At 35.8% G+C, this 12,836-nt stretch overlaps 2 protein-coding genes across 2 annotated transcripts in view; both read right to left on the reverse strand.

The window, feature by feature from the left end:
- The window catches only part of LOC105234063 (lipopolysaccharide-induced tumor necrosis factor-alpha factor homolog), a 24,899-nt gene extending 22,932 nt beyond the window's left edge, over positions 1–1,967 (reverse strand). Inside the window, exons 1-2 of the mRNA XM_049450967.1 lie at positions 1,827–1,967; positions 713–1,174 (exon numbers count right to left, since the gene is read on the reverse strand). Of these exons, the coding sequence (XP_049306924.1) occupies positions 713–957 (245 nt within the window). The 5' untranslated portion in view covers positions 958–1,174; positions 1,827–1,967. The remainder of the gene's footprint in view (positions 1–712; positions 1,175–1,826) is intronic.
- LOC105233675 (lipopolysaccharide-induced tumor necrosis factor-alpha factor homolog) overlaps positions 1–11,244 on the reverse strand; it is a 26,576-nt gene extending 15,332 nt beyond the window's left edge. Inside the window, exon 1 of the mRNA XM_049450963.1 lies at positions 10,715–11,244. Coding sequence (XP_049306920.1) covers positions 10,715–10,989 — 275 coding nt within the window. The 5' untranslated portion in view covers positions 10,990–11,244. The remainder of the gene's footprint in view (positions 1–10,714) is intronic.
- Positions 11,245–12,836: the final 1,592 nt, after the last annotated feature.

Consider the following 12,836-nt stretch of genomic DNA (forward strand, 5'->3'; position numbering starts at 1 on the left):
GTTCTTATGTTATTTAGAAATATTAAATAAAATACTCCATTTGATTTAACTAAATTTGGAGAAGAAACATATACAGATAGACATATATGCTACATTCTCGAGATATTTACAGAAATATATATGTATGTACTTCAAGAAATTATGTTATGGAAAGTTCAGAAATTGGGAAAATTAGAAAAGAAAAACATTTTTGGCAATCATTTCTCTAAGCTAATTAAGAATTTTGTTTCTTAGGGACACTTTGTAGCTTCATAATTTGCGGTACTTTTATATTTCAACCCGGTACTCATTATACTTAGTTTTAGTAGACTTACACTATTTTGAGTAGCTCATATGCTTGTCGTTAATGCCGAAGACTACTAGCTGATATGAGCATAGAATTGCTCAATTAATGCTCACTGACTAAAAAATGCATCTCTCTAATCTCTCTTTTTTTCCGAGTGTGGTGAGTTAACTTCACAAGAGTTGTATCTGTGGGTATGTCTGTAGTATTTATGAGCATACATTTGAGTGGTGCGATACTAAATAAGCGAACAAAACCACAAACATCGCGATGCTTCTGAAATTATTTGTTTATAAACAGCCAAATGTAGAACAGTATTATAGTACAAAAGTCGATTTTTCGCAAAAGAAACCGTTGTTTACACTGCAGTAAGCACTTTTTTCACACCATTAAGCTATAAAATATTCTGAGCAATGTTTGAAAACTTACACGAAAAGACAGAGTATCAGCGCCCAAAGATGTGTGGTGTTGCTGGGCTGTCGGATGACGGTGGTGCGCACCACAGCATGACAGGAGGGACAAGTTATTGTAGCCGGCTCATTTGAGATGGGCGCAAATGATGGCGCTGCAGTGTGTATGACCACTGTGGTTGCTGGAGCCGCAGCACCCTGCTGTGGGTAGTAGCCCGGCACGGCCTGTGAGTATGGCGGAGGCGGCGCTTGTGGATGTGACATTATCTAAGAATTTATGTACCTAAGTATATGCACTCACTAGCTGAAGGAACTAACTAACACTTTTGAGCTGTTTTCTCAATGAAAACCAATATTTTTTCTTTGGCTTGTACTTTGAACTGCCGTTTTACTTTTCTGAACTTTTGCACTCGTTTCAGTATACTAATTCGCTTTAGTAAACTCGATTTGCGACTTTCTCACGTTACTGCGCGTCAAAAAACTAAAAGCAGAGATAAAGAGATCCCCAACTCAACTGTCACTGGAAATGTGATGAGCCGCTCACCTACCGAACTTTGACAGTTGACTGGATTGGGTAGGTGTTGACGTTTCGCCCCCCCCCAACAAACATTGGAATGACTGGAACGGCCAGATTGAAATTATACCAAAAATATATATGAACGGAGGAATTTGTTGCCGCCGTTGTGTTTGTTTTCAAGATCGCTATAAAATTTAAAACAATGAAAATCAAAGAAAATGCGAAATTTAAATATATTTCATGAAACGTTTTGTAATTTAATGCATAATAGAATTAATTTTTCTATTACAATTGATTAAAATCATTTATTAATTGAGAACACTAACAGGCTTAATTCACCTTATTAAGTATTGAAAGATGGAAAAAATCAGTTGTTTTTAATATACCATAAAATCAATTTTTTTAAAAAAAGAATTAAGTAGTTTCGCCATATATTAAAAGTCCAATAAAATAATAATTTGCAATCGTAATAAATGTTGGGTATTTTAATTTTAAAATGCCCAAAAAAATTCTTATTTTGTTCGATCTGGCCATAATGGAAAATGTTATAAAAAACGCTTATTTTGAGGCGGCTCGCTCACACTGGAATAAGTTGGGCATCCCATTATCCCTGAACTAAAGGTAAACTGACAGTGCAATGCGGCGTAGAGTTTTAATTTGTCTGACTCATTCATTTTGGCAGCTCGTTTGTGGTGAGTTTCGTTTTCCGTAAGATGTCTGGAGATGAGAGCGCTCAGCGATTACCTATGGCATATTTATGTGCGTATGTTTGTAACGTTGCTTTTGTTTTACGAGATGCATTGCATAAAAGTATATTGGTCTTCGGGGTGGTTTTAGCAACGTTTCTGCAACGCAATGCAGGAAGGATATGGAAACATCTGGCACAGTTGAGATAAATATAATTGTAAGGTGACCAGAAGCTAGAAATTGTTTCAGATTTTGTATAAATTTTGGAATTGTCTAATAATGAAATTGTTTCAAATACATACATACATATGTTTGTGCGACAGGTGGCTGGACTGTTAGTCCTTAATACTGACTTTGTAAGAGAATTTTGGGCACAGGCAATGAAGCCTGATATTTGGTGACGTTAAAAGAAATAATGGAGAGCTTCAAACTCAGAATCCGGAAAAGTACATCGTATACATATGTATATAGTACATACTTACGAGGGCTGTCCGATAAATAACCGACCTCAACGTGAAGCTAGCGGCACATCTGAAAAGAAAGTTTCTACTTCAAATTTTGCATATTATAATAGCTACTCGCCAAAATTTCAGAAATTTATCTTGCGCAATTATCTGTTGACAGTCGTTTTTTGTGAGTCTATTCGGTGATTTTCCCCAAAAAATGGAAAAATTTGAATACCGAGCTGTAATTAAATTTTTATTTTTGAAAGGTAATACGCCTTCACAAATCAAAGATGAGTTGGACTCTGTGTATGGTGACTCTGCACCATCGTTTTACCACCGTAAAATTTTGGGCAGCTGAATTTAAACGTGTCGCAGGAGCTTGGAAGATGATGAACGTCCTGGGCGTCCAAAAAACTGTAACCACTAACGATAACATCGCTAAGTTCATCAATTGGTACTAGACGACCGCCGGATTAAAGTTTATGGGAAATAGCGAGATTATGAAGATGTCAAAAGAAAACTGTTGTTTGTCCACATATTAAACCAAGATTTGGGCATGAGAAAGGCGTCCGCGCGTTGGGTGCCCGCGTTTGCTTACGCTACCCACCACAAACGTGCGCGCATGAACACTTCCAGCGCTCTGTTGGCCAGTTTAGAGGCAATAAGACCGAGTTTTGGCGCCGATTGATAACTGTAGACGAAACTTGGATTCATCATTATACGCCCGAAACAAAAATCCAATCTAAACAGTGGATTGAAAAGGGGGAACCAGCCCCAAAAAAACCTAAAGCTGTGTATTCGACTGGGAAAAGTGATGGCGAGTGTTTTTTGGGACAGCCATAGAATATTTTTATCGAGTATCTTGAAAAAGGAAAATAACTATAAACAGGAGCATACTACGCATCATTATTGGACAAGCTAAAGGAAGAAATTTCGAAAAATCGGCCACATTTGCAAAAAAAGAAAGTCTTTGTTCCACCAAGGGACAACGCACCATCATCACACCTCAACAGTCGCCATGGCGAAAATCCACGAATGCGGTTCGAACTGCTTGACCATCCACCTTATTCACCGGATCCAGCACCAAGCGACTTTTTTTTGTTTCCTCAACTTAAAACTGCGCTCGGCGGGGCCAGAGATTTTCGTCAAATGAGGAGGCAATCTCTTTCGTGAATCTCGTATTTTGCAGACAAAGACGCCAAGTACTATTTGGAAGGGTTGCAGAGATGGGAGCATCGCTGGGAGAAGTGTGTGGAGTTACAAGGAGGACTACTGTAGAAAAATAAAAAAAAAAATTTTGAAAAAGTCGCGTGCATCATGGTTAGGTCGGTTATTTATCGGACAGCCCTCGTATGTTTGTAAGTAGGTGCGACTAAAGGAGTGGAACATAAACGAGCGGGGAAGAGCCGGAAACACTGAATTGACTTACGATATATTGTAAATATGGCCAGTAATGGAAAAGTAATGTCTAAATTTTTATCACCTCTTTTTTTTATAGATCTTCTCGGTCAATAATTTTAAGTACAAAAATATAATCATAACCTTTAATTTGATAGATATACACATTTAAAAGATGGGCCATGGATATAAGCTTTTATAAATATTGCGATAGAGACTTATCTAAGCACCAATTCATACCCAATAAGTGTACGATTCCCAAAAAAATGTGTAAAATATGACACTGAAGAGTAAAATATTAAAATTAAAATTACTGCTGTGAAGTAGTCCAACCATCATCGCGCACAACAATTGGAGCTTGCCTATCATTTTATGGAGGATTTGGCGGAAAGATCTTGATTTGCGGGATTAACACATCTACCTCATTCAAAAATTAAAGGATACCGGTAGTCAGTCGCAGTCTCTGTTTGGTCTGCTCTAAGGTCAGAGGGAATCATTGGTCTATATTTATACAGAAATGAAGCCTGTCATAATATTAAGCGGTTTCATCGGTTTACGAGTTTCAAAAAATCGATTTTTTTATTGTCTTATTAAATTCTACAACAATTCTAGAATATTTTCCTAAATTTTCAAGTTGATCCGAGTAATAGTTTCGGAGATACAGCCTTGAGAACTTGTGCGCTCGAGGCTTGCTAGGCTAAGTGCGTTAAATATTTAATTTTTATATGAAAAAAAAAATAATTGAAAAAAAGGCTGTCTTTTAACTGAGGAAACTCATGTAACTCCTTAATCAAGGGGTACGCTGTATGATCTTAATTAATGACTCTTTCGTACCCAAATTGAAACATGTTAATGTACAAGATCTTCGGTTAGAACAAGACGGCACTGTTTTCCATTCCGTCAGTGAAAGTATCAATTTATTGAAGGAAAGGTTTGTTGAGCGCATTTTCTCGCGTCTTGGGCTTGTGGCGTGGCCTTCAAGATCATGCGATTTAACACCACTGGACTATTTTTTGTAGGCTTATGCTTACATACATACATAACTAAGCTCGAGAATTGATTAAACGATAAAATTATCGAAAATTGAGCTTCGCGGCTGGAGTTTAATCGACGATCGCGATGGTGACTTGCTCGAAAATTCTTATCTTTATAATAATGCGGAATTCTTGGCCAGATCACTCTATAATAAGCGTTTTATTTTATCTAGAAAACCACATGTCTACAAAATACCCATTCTACATACTATGTAGAATCAAAAGTTCGTTTCAAACTTTATATACTATGTACAAGGGATAATAAAACCAGTTCTACTAATAACAGCTGCAATTGCGGGTAATTCCCTCATTCAATAGATGGACGTGTTAATTGGTTAAGCAGCATAACAGCTACAATTTGAGAAAAAAAAATGTTTTATACGGAAATATAATTTATTTAATTAAGTACAAATTCAATGGAAATTCACTTTTATGGAATTTTCATATTCTTAAGTAAACCAAAACCTGCTTTTGACGAAAAGCACAGCTTTTAGATTGAAAAAATAATTATATACACATATGTTCATCCATATATGTACATATGTATATGCATATATGTATATAGATACCCATACAATGTTGAGCATTATTATTATACTATTTGCTTAGCATTCCAGTATTTTAGTCAGTCTTGTGATTAGTAAGTACACATTCATATTTGTCTGGCCACAAATGCCGGCATTGTGTGGTTTTAGTATTATACCTATGTATTTAACAACAGCAAATTGTGGTGAGTAATGCAGTATTTACAACATTTACTTTTCTCAAATATGCATAGTTTTCCTCATTTATATTCGAAAGCGCATTTGTGACGTCAATTTGCGCACGTCATCGCCGCCACACTCTCGATTTCATCACAATTTTGCGTACTTAGCGACAGTTTGTTGAACTTTGGCTTGTTCACTACTTAAATACCTCATATATTCATACATACATATGTACATATGTACATATATTTATACATCGTAATGCATTGCTTAAAGAGGTCGCTTGCACACGTCAGAAAAAGTAACAAAGACAACTGAGACACGCTGAAAAAAGCTCGAGTGACTCATGCGAGAGCGCAGGCTTGTCTGCCAACCGTGCAATTGTCGGGTTTTAACGTTAATTTAAATTAGTTCAACCATAACTAGTTAATTAAATGAGCGAACCGGTTAACACGTTGAATATTTTACTGAATTTCATAATTTCTAGATTATTTGTAATACAAGTCAATAATTTGGATTAGAGCTGAAATGAGAAAATGCCTAATATTAGAAAAAATCAAATCATCATCAGGTAAGAATTGCATTAGTCAGTTTGGATGTCAGCTACTTACATACATATGTATGTATGTATATGCTAAGTTTTCTTATCTGAACAATTTCTTCGAAAATTGTCGCAATGTCTTAAATAAGAATTTATGCCAAATTTGGCAAAGTTATTTTGACAAATAAGAAAGTTTTCCATACAAGAGTTTTATTTTGATCGCTCAGTTGGTATGGCAGCTATATGCTATAGTGGTTCGATATTGGCGATTCCGACAAACAAGCAGCTTCTTAACGAGAATACTACATATGAAAATTTTCAGTGTGGTATCTCAAAAACTGAATTCACCAAGACAATACTTCTGCCGTGTCAGAAGCTAGTAAAAATGATGGCAAAAATCTATAAATAAGGCTTCGACTTGCTTCCGTATACACCGTATTGTATAGATCTGGCCCCTTAACGACTATTTACTTTTCTCAGGTCTACAAAAATGTTTGCTGAGAAGAAATTTGATCGAAACGGAGGCCAACTTAGAAGCAAAGGACAATTCGTACTACAAGATTGGTATTGAAGAGGTAATCGGAAAGGAAATCTGTATAATCCGTGTGTCACCCTTGAAGTGAATTATATTGAATAAAAAAATGGAATTTGATAAAAAATTGTTTTTTACTATAATAGGCCGGGGTCTTTTCAATTGATCTGTTATAGAAACGCAAAGGAATGGAAAATGATCACAATTTTTTTTCCAACTATATTTGTCAGCTGTCAGCTGTCAAGATTTGATAATTATCTCCCTAAAAAATTCTGTAATAATATTCCTAAATGAAGCTCGTTTATCAAGTATTGAAACCAGATTATATTTTAAGGCAAACACGCAATACATTCCATAAAGCACTTGATGCATAAAAAGAGCTTTAAGCAGCAATTCTTCGCGGTCAGCACAGTTGCGAATTTTGTATAAATCAACGATAAAAGATCGGGTTTTTGCTATAAAGTGCAGCGATGCGTATTTAAACCAGTTTGATGAACAATACCTTTTAATAATACATATATATTATATACCAATTACATTTGCATTATTAATTTTTTTGATTTTTTGGTAAAATTCTAAAAGCGAAAATATGCCAAAATTTACTCCGCTTAACATTCTATTTAATATAAAAAGTAAGAAGGAGCTAAAAGTATAAAAATATCTGTGAAACCAGAACGCTGTGGGCCTTGAAAGAAATATAATTGGTAAAAAATATTTTCAAGATATCATGTATGCAAAATTCCCGTTATATTTTGAACACACCGTATAGTACATAAAGAAGTAATTTCAGTTTTCGTATGTTTTTAAATTTTATACTTTTATGACGTAGCTCCGTCAGAAATTGTGGAAAATTGTGGTACATTGTTAGCAATTGAGTTATTTTATTTCTATTGTAACGGGTGATTTTTTTGAGGTTAGGATTTTCATGCATTAGTATTTGACAGATCACGTGGGATTTCAGACATGGTTGTCAAAGAGAAAGATGCTCAGTAATGCTTTGGACATTTCATCATGAATAGACTTACTAACGAGCAACGCTTGCAAATCATTGAATTTTATTACCAAAAATCAGTGTTCGGTTCGAAATGTTTTTTATCGACAAATTTTGTTCAGCGATGAGGCTCATTTCTGGTTGAATGGCTAAGTAAATAAGCAAAAAATTGCCGCATTTGGGGTGAAGAGCAAACCAGAAGCCGTTTCTAGAACTGCCCATAGCATCCGAAAAATGCACTGTTTGGTGTGGTTTGTACGCTGGTGGAATCATTGACCGTATTTTTTCAAAGATGCTGTTGGACGCAAAACGTTACGGTGAATGGCGAATCCCTCCCCCCCCCCGCTATCGTTCGATGCTAACAAACTTTTTGTTGCCAAAAAGATGGACGAACTGAACTTGGTTGACATGTGGTTTCAACAAGATGGCGCTACATGCCACACAGCTCTGCGATTCTATGGCCATTTTGAGGGAAAACTTCGGACAACAATTCATCTCAAGAAATGGACCCGTAAGTTGGCCACCAAGATCATGCGATTTAACGCCTTTAGACTATTTTTTGTGGGGCTACGTCAAGTCTAAAGTCTACAGAAATAAGCCAGCAACTATTCCAGCTTTGGAAGACAACATTTCCGAAGAAATTCGGGCTATTCCGGCCGAAATGCTCGAAAAAGTTGCCCAAAATTGGACTTTCCGAATGGACCACCTAAAACGCAGCCGCGGTCAACATTTAAATGAAATTATCTTCAAAAAGTAAATGTCATGAACCAATCTAACGTTTCAAATAAAGAAGAAGAAGATTTTGCAAATTTTATGCGTTTTTTTTTAAAAAAAAGTTATCAAGCTCTTAAAAAATCACCCTATACATGTTCTCTTTAATTTCGAACTTTTTCACCAAATTTCTAAACACTAAAGATTATTTTGATGTAACAATTGCCATATGTGCCACCGACAGTCTTACCAATCTAAAAAAATAAATATTTCGACGAATGGGCTTTCGTGCGAAATTTAAATTATAAAGTCTTACTATTTTTTGCCCACAATATTATAGGTCAGATCAATTTAAATATGGATCTCACTTGGACAGCTTATAGGCGGTCCATTGTGGTACCCAGAACTTCTATATATAAAAGTGATGATAAAGACTTTTATAAAAATAAAATTGGACAATGGAGGAGATAGTGCCACCTCACTTTCTTCCATATAATTTTGGGAGTTTCCGATACGTGGATTTTTAGACTTATAGCATGAATGCCTATTGTACAATGATCAATAAAAACTCCTACGATTGCATCATTTTTCTGAAGGCAGGTATTCAAACTCTATGTAAGAAGGATCTCGCATTCGCGTAGAGGCTGGTCGTAAACCAACGCTTGCTAAGCGCACGCGAAGTTCATAGGTCTAGTGTTAGAACACAATCGGGATTCAGCTTGTTCTCATGCCTCTTCTAGACTATACAGTTTCCAGCAAATCTGCTATGATCAGACACCTAAACTAGTCTGATGCTACAACTAGTGAGGTTGGACATTCCTTGACTAACTTTGTGCACATCATTCGCTGGACTTGCCGCTTTGCTGTCGTAGTATTTGTTCACTTCCCTGAAAGAGGCTGCACTTCAGAGCAATAACTGTACTGCTACTTTGATAGCAGCAAAATTTGCCTGTAATAGCACTGACAGACAGGCAGCGTTTGCGTCCGAATTAATTCAGGAGTGAGTGAAGATAACTCCGTTGCTAACTCCCATTTAATCCTCAAACTTTTAGAGAGTTAGCTGTATTTTCGTTGGCAACATCGTTAGAAATGGTCAATTTTAATCTATTATGAATGAAAAACAAGCAACACTGACAGCTGCTGTTTAAATTTTTCAATAATAAAACAAGAAGTTTTATGTTCTGATATGTTTTAAAAATAACGTGTTGATATGTTTTTGTAATAAAAAAATGGTTAAGTAAAAATCGGTCGGCTAACAAACGCAATGTTTATCTTCTCTCCATTTACATTGAAAATATTATAAAAATGGCAATTAGCTGCTTGCGAGAGTTTCAAACTCACATAGCTGTCGTCTGTCACCTACAAATTTGGATCTGATTAAGTGCGCAGTTAATCCGGATTAACGCTGCCGTCTGTCAAGGCTATAAGGCACTACAATAATTCGGTAGCCTAAAACTAAGCTTGACGGAAAGCTCTTTATAGAAGACTCCTCTCCAACCTTCTCTGACAACTTTGACCCATTTTTTCAGCATTTCAGGAATGCAGTTGAAAGAGGAAAGAGTTTCGGCGTATCTTTGTTCGGATCTCTTCATATGTCAGAAATTTTATATTTTTTAATGTCCCCACAATAAATTGTTCATGTAATCTAGACTGGTTTAATGCCTTAAGCAAGCAGCCTTCTAAACGTTTGGTCATTTGAAAAAAATATTGTTACAGAGTGAAGCGTTGCGCTTAATTTTGATAACGCAGATAACTGTCACGCACACAGAAGTTTCAAAATGTTTTCAAAATTTACCGGTTTTATGCAATAAAATTAGCATTAATTGAAATGTTAAATAGGCTTTCAGATTTTGTTTTCTCTTCAAGAAGATACGTACACAGTTTTTTTTTTACTTCAGTCGCTGCAAGCCGAGACCGGTATTAGCAACGCATTTGGTATTTTTGATAATACAACTTTTTTCTTTTCGTACTTTTTATGTAAATTGGTTTTTCGGCTTTGATAATTTGAAAAAAAACCATTTTGTTCAATATGCGGTTTTTAATAACACATGGTCACATGATATGCATAATGTACATACATATGTACATGTATATACATATCTGTTTTTACTAAATTCAGTTAAAAAAATTCTGTTAGAGTGTTTTGTTTGTGTTTTTCTTATCAGAGAACTGAGTGTGCTCAGTGTTTGGAGTTATTTTAAGAACTAAGAACTACACTAGACACTTTTGCCCATTTGAACACAATTTGAGAGCGCTAAAGTACCTCATGGCAGCTATTTCTTAATTCTTTGAGAAAACAGCTGCGAAATACGTCTTCGCACATTTTCAGCACAATTCGTTTTTCAGACAAAAACTATCACTCACACGCACACACACAAATAGAAAAACAATCAATTCGCACCTAAATGTAAATAAATAGTTTTGTAATTTTTCTTTTGTTTTTGTTGTTTTACATACATGAAGAGGCACAAGACCAAAGCCCAAATGTGCGTACAGCTGTTCGGTTGATAATTAACGGTAGTCAGCACATCAGCATGACACGAAGGACATTGTATTCTCGTTGGGTCCTCACCAAGTGGTATAACTGGTGGACCGCTTGTGGTAATAATCACCGTTGAGGTTTGTTGTGGTGGTGGCATCTGTTGTGGCGGCGGCTGATAGTACGAGGCCGGCGTGAAGCCTGGTGGTGGTGCGCTGTATGGTGGTGGTTGACCGTTGTTGTTGTAGGACATTTTCGCAATTCGCAATAAACAACAAAAGATTATTTGAAAGAACACGAAAACACTCGAAAAAGCTCGAAGAAAACTCGAAGAAAGTAAAGCAAGTTTTTGTTAAAAATTTGGCAAATCTGTTAGAAGCACTGAAACACTTTCTGCGAGCGCTTTTCTGTACGTGTGCAATTGATAAAATTAAAAAAAAAAAAATGTGATGGGAGAGCGTTGCCGCCACCGCGATCGCTTCGATTATATTCGTTGGCAGACTTCAACTAAACTGAACTGAAATAAATTTACACCTTATTGTGGTGCACATCAAAGCGGATACATACATACATACACATAAGTATTTTGTACAACGGAAAATACTAGTAATACATACAATATACATATGTATGTGTACAAAAGTATATTTTTTTATTTTATCTATATTTACTCGTACTTTATAATTAGTGTGTAGTCAGTGATGACTGCCTCTTTGCGCTACAAACAGTTAAGTTCGATAAGGCCTTTCTATATACTCGTACTACATACTTACGAGTATGTAGGTGTTGCGTATATGGTAAATGTGTACATAGCTGCTGTTTACATTTTTTAGACCTACTCGCTTGGTAATTTTATTTACGTAGCTTCATTTGACTTCGAAGCTTTTAAGCTTTGAGAAATTTCATTACTAAAAACCTTAACAGCAATTCTAAGTACTCAAGCGAATTCAGTATAAATTTTAGGATTGTCTCGACGTGCCAAGTGGCTTCTACTGAAAATGATAACTACGCATTGCGGAACCCCGCACCTAACTTATAAAAGAAGATGAATGAATACGGAGTTTTTAATCATCTGGTAGCCGGCACTCTTTAGGATATAGCAGAGAATTTACAAAAAGACAATAACTAAAAAATTTCCAATTTCATCCAGAAAAAAAAGGTTTGGTGTGGTTTGCGGGTCAGTGAGATCATCGGTCCATATTTCTTCAAAAATGATGCCGATGAGAACCTACCGGTCAATGGCCACCATTATCGTGCCATGATAACCGACTATTTGATGCCTGAAAGTGAAGATCGTGATTATGACGACATTTGGTTTCAACAAGACGGCGCCACTTCCCACACTTCGCATCAAACAATGCTGACTTCGGTGAACAGATAATTTCACGTTTTTGGTCAGTCGATTGGGAGCCAAGATCGTGTCATATTTGCCTTTTCCTCTGGTAAAATTTGCCAGTTACCAGTTGACACGCTCGAATGAGTCATCAAAATTGTACTCAACAGCTAGATGGTCCATCTGACCAGTCAAAGAATGTTCTTTCGAATGATAATACCCATTCCCAATTAAATTTAAAATTTCTTTGTTTTTCTTTAAAATAGTAGGGAACCTCGAAATGGAATACACTTTATAAACACTAATAAAATAAGACAAATAAAACTTCAAAAAACTCGGTGCTCAGTTCATGTCAAAGCCTAAAAAAATACCCTTCGCAAATATAAAGGTTTCCATACAAGACCTTGACATTCATATCATCGCTCTGAACAATTTATTCGAATATTGCAGCATTGCCTTGGAAATGTTATAGAGATACAAGTATTTAAAGAAATAAAAGAGTTTTTCATACAATGTTTTGTTGCATGGCAGCTATACAAGTAGGTTAAAGTTGTCCCATACCACTAAAACTATATACTAAACCTAAAAATTTAAATATTATATTTTATACTAAAATATAATATTTTTTTTTTTTGAAATTGGAATTTTTATACTAAAATATAATATAATGTCCGACTTCAAAAAAAGCATTTATACATGATCAGGCTTATGGCGAGTTGGCTCCAATTTGCTCTCTGCAGTGATTATAGCCATATCTTCGACGGAGT

This window comes from Bactrocera dorsalis, chromosome 3, assembly GCF_023373825.1.
Source record: "Bactrocera dorsalis isolate Fly_Bdor chromosome 3, ASM2337382v1, whole genome shotgun sequence".
NCBI lineage: Eukaryota > Metazoa > Arthropoda > Insecta > Diptera > Tephritidae > Bactrocera > Bactrocera dorsalis.